This window comes from Amorphotheca resinae (assembly GCF_003019875.1).
Source record: "Amorphotheca resinae ATCC 22711 unplaced genomic scaffold M430scaffold_11, whole genome shotgun sequence".
In the NCBI taxonomy this organism is placed as follows: Eukaryota; Fungi; Ascomycota; class Leotiomycetes; order Helotiales; family Amorphothecaceae; genus Amorphotheca; species Amorphotheca resinae.
The window spans coordinates 292,487-306,355 of NW_020194481.1; the positions used below are offsets into that span (position 1 = coordinate 292,487).

Genomic DNA, 13,869 nt, shown 5'->3' on the forward strand with positions numbered 1-13,869 from the left:
AGGAGATCGGGGGGGTGGAGGAGCGTCTGGGGAGGGTGGGGAGGGGGTGTGGGAGGGGCGTGGTGGCGGGCATGGCGAGCGGGTTGGGGAGATTGCAGGGTGAGGGGAGGGAGGGGAGGAGGGCGGAGGAGATGGCGTGGGTGGTGAGGGGGAAGGCGCTGGAGATGTGTGGGCTTGTTGTGGGGAGGTTGTTGAGGAGGGGGGAGGGGAGAGGGAGGAATCTGGTCACGGCGGCGAAAGTCCTGGTTCTGAGTCGGTTGCTGGCGAAGAGTTTGAGCGAGTCTCCTGCCGCTGGCGAGGCCGAGAGAGATAAAGAGTTGGTAGAAGAGTCGAAGAGGAAATTGGGTGGTTTGAGGAGGAGGTTGCTGAGGGCTATTGAGAGGACATTGGGGAGGAGTGAGAGCGGTGATGGGCGAGAAGACCTCGTGCAGGCGCTGTGTGCGTATAGCCTTGCCACGAGCTCTGGGGCCAGGGATGTGCTAAGGCATTTCTTGCATGTCAGGGGCGAGGCAATTACACTTGCTTTCGAAGCAGAAGACGACGTGGAGCCGGAGGTTCCAGGAATCCTGAGAGCTCTGGAGTTGTATACGCGGACACTACTGGACGTGCAAGCGCTCGTGCCCCGCCGTCTTACAGAAGCTCTGGCGGCTTTGAAGACCAAGCCTCTGTTGAAGGACGAGTCGATTCGAGAGCTGGAAGGGTTGAGATTGGATGTTTCTGAGAGGTGGTTTGGTGATCAGATCCTATTCTTCACGCCCTATGTCAGGCACGATGATCTTGAGGTGTCACAGGCCGTGGATACCCTAAGGGGTTGGGCAAAGAAGGCCTCCCAGGTCATCTTAGAGGGATTTGGCAAGACGCTGCAGCGAGTCAACGACTTCAAGACTGTGGTCGACTTGCGTACAAGATGTTTAGAGGTCTGGATCAAGGACGGTGGAAAGGCGAAAGGGTTCGATCCTTCGGTCATTCTTAACGGGTTGCGAAATGTAATCAATGATCGCATGGTGCAACTCCTAGAATCAAGGGTGGGCAGACTACACCTGGTAGGAACGGAGATAGAAGGAACATTAGGAACTTGGAGACCGGGCACAACGGATCAAAACGCCAGCCTTTGGGATGAAGATATGCTCGAAATGGAGATCAGCAATGGAGCGAGCCTCTTCAAACAAGGTGTTCTAGCTCGCACGCATGGGAGAAACGACGCCGTCTCCCGAGCAGTCAAAGGATACCAGAGCTGGCGACATCTTGTCGATGAGGTCGTCACAGTGCTTGATCTACTAAAGAAACAAAGATGGGACAATGACCTTGAAGACATCGAAGACGAAGCTAGCATTGAATCTCGAAATACCCTGCTCAGCAAAGACGACCCCCAGATGCTGCAAGATCACTTCGATACAAGCCTAGAGAAGGCATACACAAATCTGCACGAGAAGATATCTGCGCTCTTGGAAACATATAAGGATAGAGAGGATAGTGGCCAAATGTCTATCTATATTCTCCGCGTCCTTCGAGATATTCGCAGCGAGCTTCCCAAGAATGCTGCGTTGCAGTCTTTCGGGCTTTCACTCGTCCCTCAGCTCCACCGAAAACTAGCCACCATTGTCTCAGCAGATGCAGTTGAACGCTTTGCAGTATCCCTCAACAGAAAGAGCGTGCCAGGCAGGGCCTTGTGGGAAGGCAATCCCGAGCTTCCTGTTCAACCATCACCTGCAGCATTCAAATTTCTGCGTAGTCTGACCATGGCCATGGCCCAGCTGGGAAGTGATCTGTGGAGCCCAGCCGCTGTCCGTGTTCTGAAAGTCCACCTGCGTTCAGAACTGGGAAGCTGCTGTAATGCTGCTCTGAAAGCTCGAGAGGACAAAGATTCAAATAAAGCAAAGACCAACGGTGGAGTAGCCAACGGCGATTCCGGAACTGGAACTCCAGATGAAGATCAGCACGAGAACACCGAGGCCGTCGACCTGGAAAAGCGTAAAGATGTCTTGATACAGTTCCTATTCGATATACTCATCCTCAAGGAGGCCTTGGAGACAAAAGCTGAGGTCGGGGATGGACTGCAAAGTGTGGAAAAAACTATTGGGTCCCAGATAGAGCTGGAATCCTCTTCGCGGAAGAGGTTAGAACAAGGTGCAATGGAGTTCTGGAAAAAGACAAGCCTGTTGTTCGGGCTTTTAGCATAGTCCAAAAGTTCTAGTTCTAGATACCAATGAAGAAAGCTCCTTTGTATTATCATACTTTTGAATATCATGCCTCATCTTGCAGTGGAACGAACCCTATGAAGTGAAATTAGTGCCTCACAAATAAGGCGTCAATGTCAGGCTACAAGTGGGATATCGGGGCTCGGTGGTTCCACGTGCCGTGCCTTTCGTGCGGGCCGAAATCGAAATCGATAAGGTAAGCCGACAAGGAACGCTTTTCTTCCAACAATACACCGGAAATTCCACAGCACACGAGCCATGCAAACAACACGTCTCACCTTCCTCTACCCGCATCTTTTCCGGTCGATACGCGCCAGCGAGCCGGTACCAAAAACTGTGCGCGTACGGCCACGATCACCGCGACAATGCCAGCCCGCGAGAGGGTTTTCGGCGCTTGGGAGGAGAGAACGTCATAAGCACATGCAAAGGCATGGAAAAGCGGTAGAGCCACTTCCATTGAACGGGGAGGGCGCTGAGGGCGCAGACAATGTGAAATCTACTGCGGCCGAGAAGACAAAAGAAACCGAGAAGAGTAAAGAGCTCAACAAGAAGGCCCAAAAGGCTGAACCAGATGCGGAACAGGAAAAGGCGAAGGCAAAGGGGGGACAAGATGCTGCGACATTAGCTGGGGATAGCAATGCTCCTAAGCAGGAAAGCGGAACGAATACAGAGTCAACAGCCAGTCAAAAGGCCGCTGCGGGTTCGACCGATCCTTTACCACCCCTCGATACGATATTGCATATGCCGCCACCTGAGAGCCAAGAAGAGAGGAATTCGCAGAAACCACCACATTTACAGACGCCGCCCTACGTTCATCATTTCGATACCTACACATTGGTCCAGCAGGTCATGGCGGGGGATTTCACAGCGGCGCAGAGTATCACGGCTATGAAGGCTGTAAGGGCTTTGCTGGCACACAATTTGGAAGTAGCTAAAGCGGGGTTGGTCAGCAAGAGCGACGTGGAGAATGTGAGCTATGTATTCGCTGGCACCCAGTAAATGCTGACGAAATTCTGCCTTAAGGAAACCTATCTCTTCCGCGCGGCATGCTCTGAATTACGGACGGAAATCCAGAATCAACGCAAGGCGAACGACGAAGCGATGCGCAGGGAACGTACGCTCCTACAGCACGAAGTGGATATTTTGAGTCAAAAACTTACTCAGGAGCTGCTCACGCTAAAGGATGACTTGAAGGGTATGTTTGATGATCGAAAAATCGCTGTCAAGATGGAACAAAGAGCTATAGACAGTAAGGTATGCAGACTATTGTTGTTCCTTTGTGGATGGCTAGAGAGCTGATACTTCACAGATTCAAGAGTTGAACTACAAGATTGCCGTTGCTCTGAATAGCGATACCAAGTCCGAAGTCGAAGGCTTGCGATGGGTTCTGACAAGAAGATCGGTAATGGGGATCTTGTTCATGGCGATTATGGTTCTATCGTCGTTACGGTACGCGAGTTACAAGGCGCACGAGGAGGAAAACAGGAAGAAGAAGAAGAAGAAAGAAGCCGCCTCGAAGTCTAATGAAGAATCATTAGAACTTCCTGCTCAGGGGGCAGCGGAGATTCTGGCTGCCAACTGAGAGAGAGAGACTTTGGCAACAGTTTTTAAACAGCATTAGAGGGGGCCAGGCCAGACTGGCCCATGAATCATGAGGATTTCCGATAGGCACTGTTTCAAGACAAGTGCAATCGTGTCACATTGCCATAGATCGTTGGCGGGGATCTCGATCCTTATATTTATTATGTACATATACATACACTCAATAGAGTTTCTGGCGAGAAACGCTGGACGGATTTGAGCAAGCAACGAGGGGTTGCAAAAAAGGGGTTAGCCGATTCAGGGGCCTCGCGTGAATCCCTCCCTCCCTCAATCCTCGCATCCTCGGATCCTACCTACCTACCCTAAACCCAATAAGTCGGCAAGGTAAGTAAACTTGATTCCAGTAGCCACCTCCACGAGACAGACCTTTGCGATCCTCATACTCCCATGCCGTCCGTCATTGAAATAGAAGATGTCTTGACGACGACCTCTCCCTTCCTTCAAATGGTGGAAAACAAGAAATATGTGTACCTAGGTAAGCTCTAACTCCCGTCGGCTCTGGCAATCCGCTGTTGCAGCACGTGCTTATCCATCATCTATCTGGTCCAGTCCATCGTAGGTAGGCTTACCTTACCTATCGCGCGCCAGACCAACAAGCTGATAGATCACAGCACGATTATCTTTGGAATCAGGCTCCTGTGGGCGTGATGGCTAACGAAAGAAAGTACCGGACCTCCCTTGGGGAATGTTTTTGGTTGGCATTAGGGGAGAGGGGGGTTTCTTTTGAGAAGCTGTCTTCGATTTATACCTACCTAATATGACCAAACCCCCTTCTCATACCTAGGTAAGGTAATTAATTAATTAATTCATGATTCTATTTCAAATTTCCATTCCTTTAGAAGAAGAACCGCTACGTTCTCTCAACGTACCTATACATTTCCACCACTTCAATCTTCATCTAGCTTTAAGTATACGATTTAAGCCAGAAAGAAAAAAGTATTATTTGCATTTTTTACCCCCCTATAGCTGCCTGCCTGACTGACTGACTGACTAACACTCTTCTTCCTACCTATGGCAGGCAGGAGTAAAAAGAAGGAAGAACACCACTGATCTCCCAAGAGCTAGAGCGGAAACTAACCGTCCTATTCGCCCCCCCCTTTTTTTTTCCTTGTCTGTATTTTACTTTGTTAGGTAAGCTTTGGGTTTATTTGATGAGATCAAGGAACGGGTCAGAGGTGGCGAGGTCAGGCTATGCCGCTAGCTTGACCAGATCAGCTCGAACTGCTGGCTTCACGGATACTTTCTTGTCTATTCAGAGACGTCCTTTCTCTAGCTGGCAAGGGAGTTGGTTCGTTGCCTGCCTGCGGGCATTTGATAGGTAAGCGCTGTATACCAGATTAGAAAATGTCGCTGCCATTACGAATAGTAGAGGATAGGATTCCCCTGGTCCGGTGGTAGCAGTCAAGCATCTACCTTCGTTGAAGGCAACTCGACGAGATTTCTTGAGCCGGACCGTCACACATACGCTACCGTGCTTTCAATTCTGGCCAGAAAGATGCGCATTGTCTATCATAGGGTAGACCAATTGACTAAGGGTTGGATGTTCGTTGCCAACCCATTGCCTCCAGCCTATGAGGTCGGTCTGACATTCCCGTACTATCCTGCAGACAGACGAACAGTGATGAGGTTTTTGCTCTTGCTAGTCTTCTACTGCGAATGCGACTTCTTGCGCTTTTGTTAAAGTCTGGATCTGTATTTAAATCAGCCCTGAGCACTTTGAATAAGGTATAGAATTGCGTACCTTTTTAGATGTCAAATGGATCTTCTTTTACGCAGCCAGTCACTCGGAGTGAGACCGATATCAACAACCTTCTCTGTGATGATATATTGATACAGGCTTTCTTTCTTTCTATCCTATCTATGCTTGAACCCAGCAACGGAACTCGCACGAGGGATTTTGGATAGGATCTGGATATAATGACCCTGCGGCCTGCCTTATGAATCATAAATTTCAATCTCGAGGGCGCAGATAGCTCATGGATCCGTTACTCAGGTTTGGTAATTAGTCGTCAAGAATATGTGCAGTGTACAACAAAACTTTTAAGGGAACGCTTGAGTGTTTTATGTGTGTGTGATGAAAGTCTGTAGAATTCAGAGTGTCGTCGCTATAAGCTAAGGAAGGTATCATGAAGCGAGTAAGGAGGTCACATGCTCATGCTCTGACAAACAGTGTGCATCAAAACCTCTTCTTTTGATAGGTAGGTAGGTTTCACTTTGGTTGATATATCGTGGAGTCAGTCTCAGATATTCCCTGCAATAAATCTTCTATTCAGGCAGGATGAGAAGCTATGAGTCACATGAGGAGAGGGAAATATTAGCACCTTAAGGGAAGGTGTCCTTCTCGGAGTCTTCCTACTTGAGTGTATGCTGATCTTATTGAGACAGGTTTTAGATACCTTGTTGGTGGGTAGTTTCTATGAAGTTGTTTTATGGTGTTTTCTCCAGCTGATTTTTTCTTATTTTTTTTTTTCTGTTTATAGAGGCAGGGCCTATTCTCCGCCATTCTTAGCCTTCCGAGCAATCTCCAAGGCCTGAGAAAACGCGCTGGTGAACTCATAGACGTCTAAGAAAGTATTATATAGCGGTGCTGGAGCCACGCGTATAACATCCGGCTTCCTCTCATCAACGACAACGCCCCTCTCCTCCAACTCCCTCAGCACGACATCCAGCAATCCAGGTTGCAGCTTGAGACTCAACTGGCAACCTCGCTGCTCCTTGTCGCTCGGAGTGATGATCTCGAACAGCTCCTCGTAGAAGGGGGAGCGCACCAGCAGGATCTCGAGATACGCCGTGAGCTGGACGGATTTCTCGCGCAGTGGGCCCATGCCCCCGGCCATGCGGAAGACTTCCAGGGAGGCATTCAGACTGGTGATGTCGAGCACGGAGGGGTTCGAGAGCTGGAAGCCCGCGGCGCCGGGGACGGGCACGAAGCGGTTCTCCATGGCGAAGCGCGAGCTGCGGTCGTTGCCCCACCAGCCGCTCAGGCGGTTGAGGAAGCCGCCGTCGGCGGGCGAGGGGACGGTGCTGTGGCGCGAGTTGATGAAGAGCCCGGCGATGGCTCCTGGCCCGGCGTTCAGGTACTTGTAGCTGCACCAGGCGGCGGCGTCAATGTCCCAGTCGTGGAGCTGTAGCGGGACGTTCCCGACGGCGTGGGCGAGGTCCCAGATCACGAAGATGCCGGCTTTGCGGGCGGCGGCGTTGATAGTCTGCATGTCTAGGAACTGGCCGGTGTAGAACTGGATCCCGGGGAGGAGGAGGAGCGCTGCGGTGGAGGCATGGAGATCAATGATGGAGAGGATGTGGGAGGTGGTTAGGATTGGTTGCTTGGGATTAGGCGGCTCTATTTCTACAATTGAATCGCTAATGGAGAGATTATGGTGCCGTATCTGGGATTCTACTGCGTACTATCGTATGCTCTGTCAGAAGACCGGTGATGGCAATGGAAAGGGGAGCTCACGTGATCTGACGGGAAGGCTCTGCTTTCGAGAATGATTTTATGACGACCGTTAATGTCTGGTCTGTAGAAAGCAGACATGAGTAAGTGTAAATTGGCTGTCAAGGTTTCCATCACAGCTACCTCGGACACCTGAGCACCGACAATAGGGGCAATACTGTCCGCGGCACTGGAGTCGACGTCGAGCCATGGTGGTAATGGGGAGTTGGCAATAGGTTTGAAATGTCCAAAAACGCCCTGAGTCGACCACGTTGTAAGATACTGTTGGATGCGTGTAGATGTCCGACGTGGTTGCAAGCCAAGAGAGTTCCCGCAGAGATAGATGCTTGGGTCATGTGATTCAGAGTCACGAGACACTAGAGATAAACGAATTTTCTCAGCAGGGGCATTTGCAGAACAGAATGGATTTCCTACCTGGGTCAGGTAGAGCTTCGGCTTTCAATTGCGCCTTTGAAGGAATGAGGAATTCGCTCCTCAAGTGGCGAAGAGGATCTTGGGCATCGAGAGACGCGGCATATTCTCTGCTGTCCACGTGTGGGCTTGAGGGCTCGACCTTGGGCGAAGCCATTGCGAGTTGCACACTAATGCCTAACAATCAACGCAGTTAAAGGGCAAGCAGCAGCAGCAGCAGAGCTGAGTTGTTCAGTAGAGCGCAATTGGCTGTTGGCAGCGGTGAGGACCTGGACCTTGGAGTTGGGACGAAGAGATAAGCCGGAAGGCGGGTTGCGTGCCGAGTGTTGGGTCGTCTGGGACGGGTCCTTGGGAAGAAGCAGCTTAGTCCTCAAGTTGTCCCGGCACAGGGGGTAGCTCTGGATGGGCTCTGTATTTTGGGAAGCTCCCTCTTCAATGGCTTCACGACGGACAGACGCGGGCGGGCGATGTGTCAAGACAAATGCAGGGTTTGGTCATGGGATGGAGCTGATGATGAGGTGATTATGATATATTTCGCACCATGAGAGATCTGGATGCTTCGCCCGCACGCTCGATGTCAGGAAGAGCCAGACAAGAAGGTATTCGAGGTCTCGCGGGGGAGTTTCCTGGGGGTAATATGAATAATGGAAAAGGGCTTTTGCAGGTCAACTGGCCAAAGGGGACGAGGGAGATGGCGGGGTAGACGGCTGACGATTGGGTTCGTCGGCGCCTGCGGTCTAAAAGGGTCTAAGACTCGACTACTCCGTACAGTAAAGTAAGGTGAGTAAGTCACTTGTCCCTTGACCGTGGTCACGAAGTTATGCGGTTCCATGGGGGGGAATGAGAAAATAGCGGTTAAGTGATTGATTGATTGATTGCTTGATTGGGTTAACTGATAATTAAATATCTAATAATAAGGGGGCAACTCAACCTGAAAGGTCCCTAAAGAACTGGAAAGGTCCCATGATGAGGGTCACGTGCCACGTGATTCAACAAACGTCGCGGAAGCCGTGGTGGAAGATTCGTGCCGGAGGAGGCGTCGAGGTCGCCGTAGCCACTCCCAGGCAAGGGGCGCCTCTGGTGTGGCGCAGGAATTCAGAATAACCGCCGCTAAACTGCAAGAGGAAGCAGAATAAACGAATAAACCCCCCTAGTCCTCTTCGGGAGAGACAGGGGAAGCTCAACCCCCGCCAGCCATGACGCGACTAGCGAGCTATGAATCGGTGTACCTCGAATAGCCGTCTCGTTGACAAGCCAGAGCAAGGAAACTCCTGTCGTCGTCGATCAGGTACGAAGTCCAGAAGTCCAGGTCTCCTCGACGACCCATCGGCATGGAAATCCCTCTTCTGAAGACCTTCCCGGCCGGCCGCCTGATTCCCAATGAGAGCACTCCGCTCGCAATGCTGGGTCCTGGATCCCGTATTGCTATGAACTCATCGAGCAAAGCTGGAGAATAAATAGCACAGCTCTCTCTCTTCTTCTTCTCCTCCTCCTCCTCCTCCTCTTCCTCCCTCTTCCTCTTCAGACTTCTTCTCTCTATCTTCAGTCTCTAAACTAGACTGATCTACACTTTGTCAACACCTGAACCATCTGAACCATCAGCCTGCTGCATCTACTTCATCTTCTTCCTCTCCCACTCGTCAGATCCTGCACTCCATCAGACGCTACAGAAGCAAGTAGGTACCCGCTGCCTCGAGGCGTCTCCTTCATCTGTCTTCCCACTGGCGCACGCTTACTCGCATACCCAACCGGTACGTTCCCTTTGTCTTGTTAATTGCCGCATTCCATCTGTTGGTGTCTTATCGCTATACGACCCTCCCTGCCATCTACCATCTACCAGATCCAATCGACCAAAGGGCTCACGGCTGATGGCTATTAGGGTGCTGTGTCAATCCGACCCACCAGGTAGTTTTACACCGCATCCTGTGTTCACCGTGTTCACCGTCTCCGGGTCATTGCGTATCTTTATCTACGATCTACTGTAGGCACAGTAGATATCTACCCAGATACGAGTCCTGCAGAGATAACGCCTGAAAGAAGGTTCGTCCGAGATAATCAGGCCCGAGTCATGTCTACGGCTCCTCCCCTCCTTGGGAATAGTTGTTGTGATTACCGCCTTCCATTCACCCCTCTACTACCTTACCTTACTCAGATATCCTGTCTTCATTGCCTTGCTGCTCGTTATATATCTCTCAGTTTCTCTCGTCATGGCCAAAGTCTTGACCATCAACACCGCTGACACAATGGCCTCAACCCTAGACTTCCCTATCGAGCCCTTTCCTACATTCGAGGACCCTTTCCCGGTTATCGAACCCTTTCCCGGTTATCGAACCCTTTCCTACCTTCGAAGACTTCCCGGTACATGACTGTCCCATTGCGGTCATGGCGGACCCCGGAAGCAGCCCCAGCAACAAATTGCTGGAGAAGATCGTCAACCCCACACTCTCTGACCGGAAACCCTCACCTCAGCCCACGCACTTCAGTGTGCCCTACAAATATAGCAATGGAAATGGCCACCGGGTCTTGAGGTCGGCGACCGTTGGATACGTTGCCCCTGAGTTCAAGGGCAAGAAGGAGCAAATGCTGCAGGGTAGGCTTGTCCGTTGCAGGGTTGAGTATCTGATCTGATCTTCCATAGTGAAGGAAAAGATACGATGCAATGGTTGGATCCCCGAGAGTCTCATCGATGAGCAGATAGCCTGGTTCTATAACGACCTCGGCATCGATGATGTCTACTTCCAACTCGAGGGCGTGGACGCCATTGCGAGCAACATTACGTCCCTATATGCTGCCAAGGTTGCGGCTTCTGTCAGAAAGGACAAGAGACAAGAGATCCGTCTGGATATGGAAGCATCCGACCATGCGATCTACATCGACACCAGTGAGCCGGGCGTTAGTAACGTGGCCGGGCCACGCTATGAGCACAGGCTCGAAACAAAGTACCTGGATAGTTCCATCGGGAACAAGGTCTTCCGAGTGGAGACCTTCCGTTCGCCAGGCACCCTAGCTGATGCTGGGGTATCGAAGGCCACATTGCGGTGCTACTTCGTGTATCAGTGCCAATTCGTCGACCCGAACCCCTCACCTCAAGAGACCCGCCTCGAGGTCATCGGAGACCGGATGTTCCTCGCGAAAGCAACCCAAAACACAAAACAGATCTATGAAGATATTATTGCCCTTGCAGTCTCTCGGACCGGACCCGTCATTGAGGTCTTCGATATCGAGGGCTCAAAAGAGAAACGCCTTGTCGTTGCCTTCCGCAGACGAACTGCTATGGGGATGTTTAGCGCCCTCAGTGATCTGTACCATTACTATGGTGTGACCAGCTCCAGGAAGTACGTGGAACAATTCAGCAATGGCATTTGTGTGATTTGTCTCTACTTCAAGCCTGCTACGATGGAGTCCGTAGGCCGGTTCCCACCACTCGAGCAGTCCATCCATCAGATCACTAAGGAGATATCTTTGCTCTACTGCATCCCCCAGAACAAGTTTCAGACGCTTTTTGCCAGCGGCCGCTTGAGCTTGCAGGAGACTGTGTATGGGCACTGCCTCTACGTTTTTGTCCAGCACTTTCTCAACCGCCTTGGTACGTGCCAATTCCATGCCAGATTTCACGAAGGCTAACCCTGTATAGGCTCCGAATATGCTTCCCTGGTTTCTGCTTTAGATGCAAACAATAGCGCGCATGCAGAAATTCTCTCGAAGATCAAGCGCCGCCTGCGTACTGAGACCTTCACTGGAGACTATATCTTCGAGATCATCAATTCGTATCCCGAGCTTGTCCGAACGTTATATGCATCCTTTGCCAGTACCCATCTTACCTTCGGGCCCGGATTTGAAAGGGACATCGTTCCATTAACACCAGCTACTGCGGTTTTGTCTGACGATGAGCTCAAGGAGTTAATCTCTAAGACTGTGAATAATGAGCATGAAGAAATGGTCATGTCAGCTTTCCGCCTGTTCAACAAGGCTCTCCTCAAGACGAACTTCTACACCCCGACAAAAGTTGCACTCAGCTTCCGGCTCGATCCCTCATTCCTTCCAGCAATTGAGTATCCTCAACCATTGTATGGGATGTTTTTGGTGATCAGTTCAGAGGCTCGAGGATTCCATTTGCGCTTCCGCGATATCGCAAGAGGAGGCATCCGTATCGTCAAGTCACGAAATCGCGAGGCTTATTCTATCAACGCTCGATCCATGTTCGACGAGAATTACGGACTTGCAAATACTCAGCAGCGAAAGAACAAAGATATTCCAGAAGGCGGCTCCAAAGGTGTCATTCTTCTTGATGCACAGAAGCAAGACAAGGGCAGTGTTGCGTTTGAGAAATACATTGACAGTATCATGGATCTTCTTCTCCCAGCCGAAACCCCGGGGATTAAAAACCCCATTGTGGATCTTTATGGGAAGGAAGAGATCCTTTTCATGGGACCAGACGAGAATACTGCCGACCTCGTAGATTGGGCAACCGAACATGCTCGCAAGCGTGGTGCACCTTGGTGGAAGTCTTTCTTCACCGGCAAGTCTCCCAAGCTCGGTGGCATTCCGCACGATGTCTATGGCATGACAACTTTGTCTGTGCGTGAATACGTCAAAGGTATCTATCGTAAGATGGAGTTGGACCCAACCAAGGTTCGGAAGATGCAAACCGGAGGACCGGATGGCGATCTAGGAAGCAATGAGATCTTGCTGAGCAATGAAAAATATACCTCCATCGTTGATGGGAGCGGGGTTTTAGTGGACCCTAACGGTATCGACAGGGGCGAGCTCATTCGACTCGCCAAGGAACGGGCAATGATCTCCCAGTTTGATCTATCCAAGCTCTCGAGCGCCGGATATCGTGTCCTTGTTGATGAGACTAATGTCAAGCTTCCGAGTGGGGAGCTTATCAACAACGGCACTGCATTCCGTAACACCTTCCACCTCCGCGATACTGGACTAACTGACTCGTTCGTTCCGTGCGGTGGTCGTCCAGAGTCAATTGATCTCTCAAGCGTCAACAAACTTATCAAGAACGGCAAATCAACGATCCCATATATAGTTGAAGGGGCCAACCTGTTCATCACGCAAGATGCCAAGCTTCGCCTCGAGGCTGCGGGCTGCATTCTTTTCAAGGATGCCAGCGCTAATAAAGGTGGTGTGACATCCTCGTCACTGGAAGTTCTAGCAAGCTTGAGTTTCGACGACAAAGGTTTTGAAGAAAACATGTGCGTCGGTCAGGATGGTCAACCTCCAGAGTTCTACAAGGCATATGTCAAGGAGGTCCAAGCTAAGATCCAGGAAAACGCGAGGTTGGAGTTTGAGGCTATCTGGAGGGAACACGAGGAGACCAAGATCCCAAGGAGCACGCTCAGTGATACCCTTAGTATCGCTATCACGAAGCTCGACGAGGAATTGCAAAAATCAGATCTCTGGAAGGATGAGAAGCTTCGCAGATCAGTTTTGGAGGATGCGTTACCGAAGTTGTTGCTTGAGAAGATCGGCTTAGATTTGATTATTCAAAGGGTAAGTGCTTGCTGGCTTTTCTTTTCCATGTTGGACGATGATACTGACACCTCTAAAGGTCCCAGACAATTATCTCCGAGCTATCTTTGGCAGCTATCTTGCTAGTCGCTTCGTATACGAGTTTGGTAGCTCTCCGAGCCAATTCGCTTTCTTTGACTTGTAAGCCTCCCGTCCTCCTACTACATCTTCAGTAACTAACGAGACCGATTAGCATGTGCAAGAGAATTGAAAAAATATAGTGAACTTTTTAAGTTCTTGGGGTACAAACAAAAACACTTGGGATTCGGATATGGCGTGGTTAACTAATGTTTCTGGGTTTTTATGGCTTCCTTTGCTGATAATTAAGGGCTGATGTTTAGTGATTGGCTATTTAGGTAGAGAAAATGATCGATATCTGCCTTGTGTATATGGACATGGAGCCCATAGTGCCTGTCGTGTTATGGGTATTACGAATAGACGTTTGAATAGGGTTCAATTTGCCAAGCCTCGGATGACGACCCCATTTCTTGGCAACTCCTAATACGTGAGATTTAGGACGATTTAGAGTATTCCAAGTATGAATACCATCCTAAATTACTGGACAGGAATTTTCAGAGTAGCCTGAACCGAGAACCAATCCTACAGAGATAGATGTAATGGGGAAAGAGAGCGCCAATTTTCAAAAGCCTCAATATTTTGCAACTTGCAAGTGAGGACATA

The 13,869-nt window shown here is 50.4% G+C and overlaps 4 protein-coding genes across 4 annotated transcripts; 3 read left to right on the forward strand and 1 right to left on the reverse strand.

Moving 5' to 3' along the window:
- The first annotated feature begins 80 nt into the window (after positions 1–80).
- M430DRAFT_36863 (hypothetical protein) lies at positions 81–2,220 on the forward strand. Its single transcript, XM_024867006.1, has one exon. It carries the CDS (start codon positions 132–134, stop codon positions 2,178–2,180), a length of 2,049 nt encoding a protein of 682 aa, XP_024717757.1. The 5' UTR covers positions 81–131; the 3' UTR covers positions 2,181–2,220.
- A 227-nt stretch (positions 2,221–2,447) lies between these two features.
- On the forward strand, positions 2,448–3,929 carry M430DRAFT_36864 (hypothetical protein). Its single transcript, XM_024867007.1, has 3 exons — positions 2,448–3,167; positions 3,222–3,452; positions 3,508–3,929. The coding sequence occupies exons 1-3, from the start codon at positions 2,457–2,459 to the stop codon at positions 3,778–3,780; spliced, it is 1,215 nt and encodes a 404-aa protein (XP_024717758.1). The 5' UTR covers positions 2,448–2,456; the 3' UTR covers positions 3,781–3,929.
- A 2,360-nt stretch (positions 3,930–6,289) lies between these two features.
- On the reverse strand, positions 6,290–7,822 carry M430DRAFT_53142 (hypothetical protein; the record flags this gene model as incomplete). The annotated part of the gene is made up of 3 exons (XM_024868353.1): positions 6,290–7,204; positions 7,258–7,610; positions 7,669–7,822. The coding sequence occupies 3 exons, from the start codon at positions 7,820–7,822 to the stop codon at positions 6,290–6,292; spliced, it is 1,422 nt and encodes a 473-aa protein (XP_024717759.1).
- Positions 7,823–10,047: 2,225 nt separating this feature from the next.
- M430DRAFT_53143 (hypothetical protein) lies at positions 10,048–13,409 on the forward strand (the record flags this gene model as incomplete). The annotated part of the gene is made up of 5 exons (XM_024868354.1): positions 10,048–10,255; positions 10,304–11,251; positions 11,300–13,170; positions 13,229–13,329; positions 13,382–13,409. 5 exons carry the CDS (start codon positions 10,048–10,050, stop codon positions 13,407–13,409), a joined length of 3,156 nt encoding a protein of 1,051 aa, XP_024717760.1.
- Between the last annotated feature and the right edge of the window lie 460 nt (positions 13,410–13,869).

What these genes read in the sequence shown, in the direction of transcription:
- M430DRAFT_36863 (XM_024867006.1), top strand. Translation starts at nt 132, where the DNA reads ATGGCGTGGGTGGTGAGGGGGAAGGCGCTGGAGATGTGTGGGCTTGTT.
- M430DRAFT_36864 (XM_024867007.1), top strand. Translation starts at nt 2,457, where the DNA reads ATGCAAACAACACGTCTCACCTTCCTCTACCCGCATCTTTTCCGGTCG. An exon ending in GCAAGAGCGACGTGGAGAAT is followed by an intron (nt 3,168 to 3,221) that starts GTGAGCTATGTA and finishes TTCTGCCTTAAG; the next exon opens with GAAACCTATCTCTTCCGCGC. An exon ending in AAAGAGCTATAGACAGTAAG is followed by an intron (nt 3,453 to 3,507) that starts GTATGCAGACTA and finishes GATACTTCACAG; the next exon opens with ATTCAAGAGTTGAACTACAA.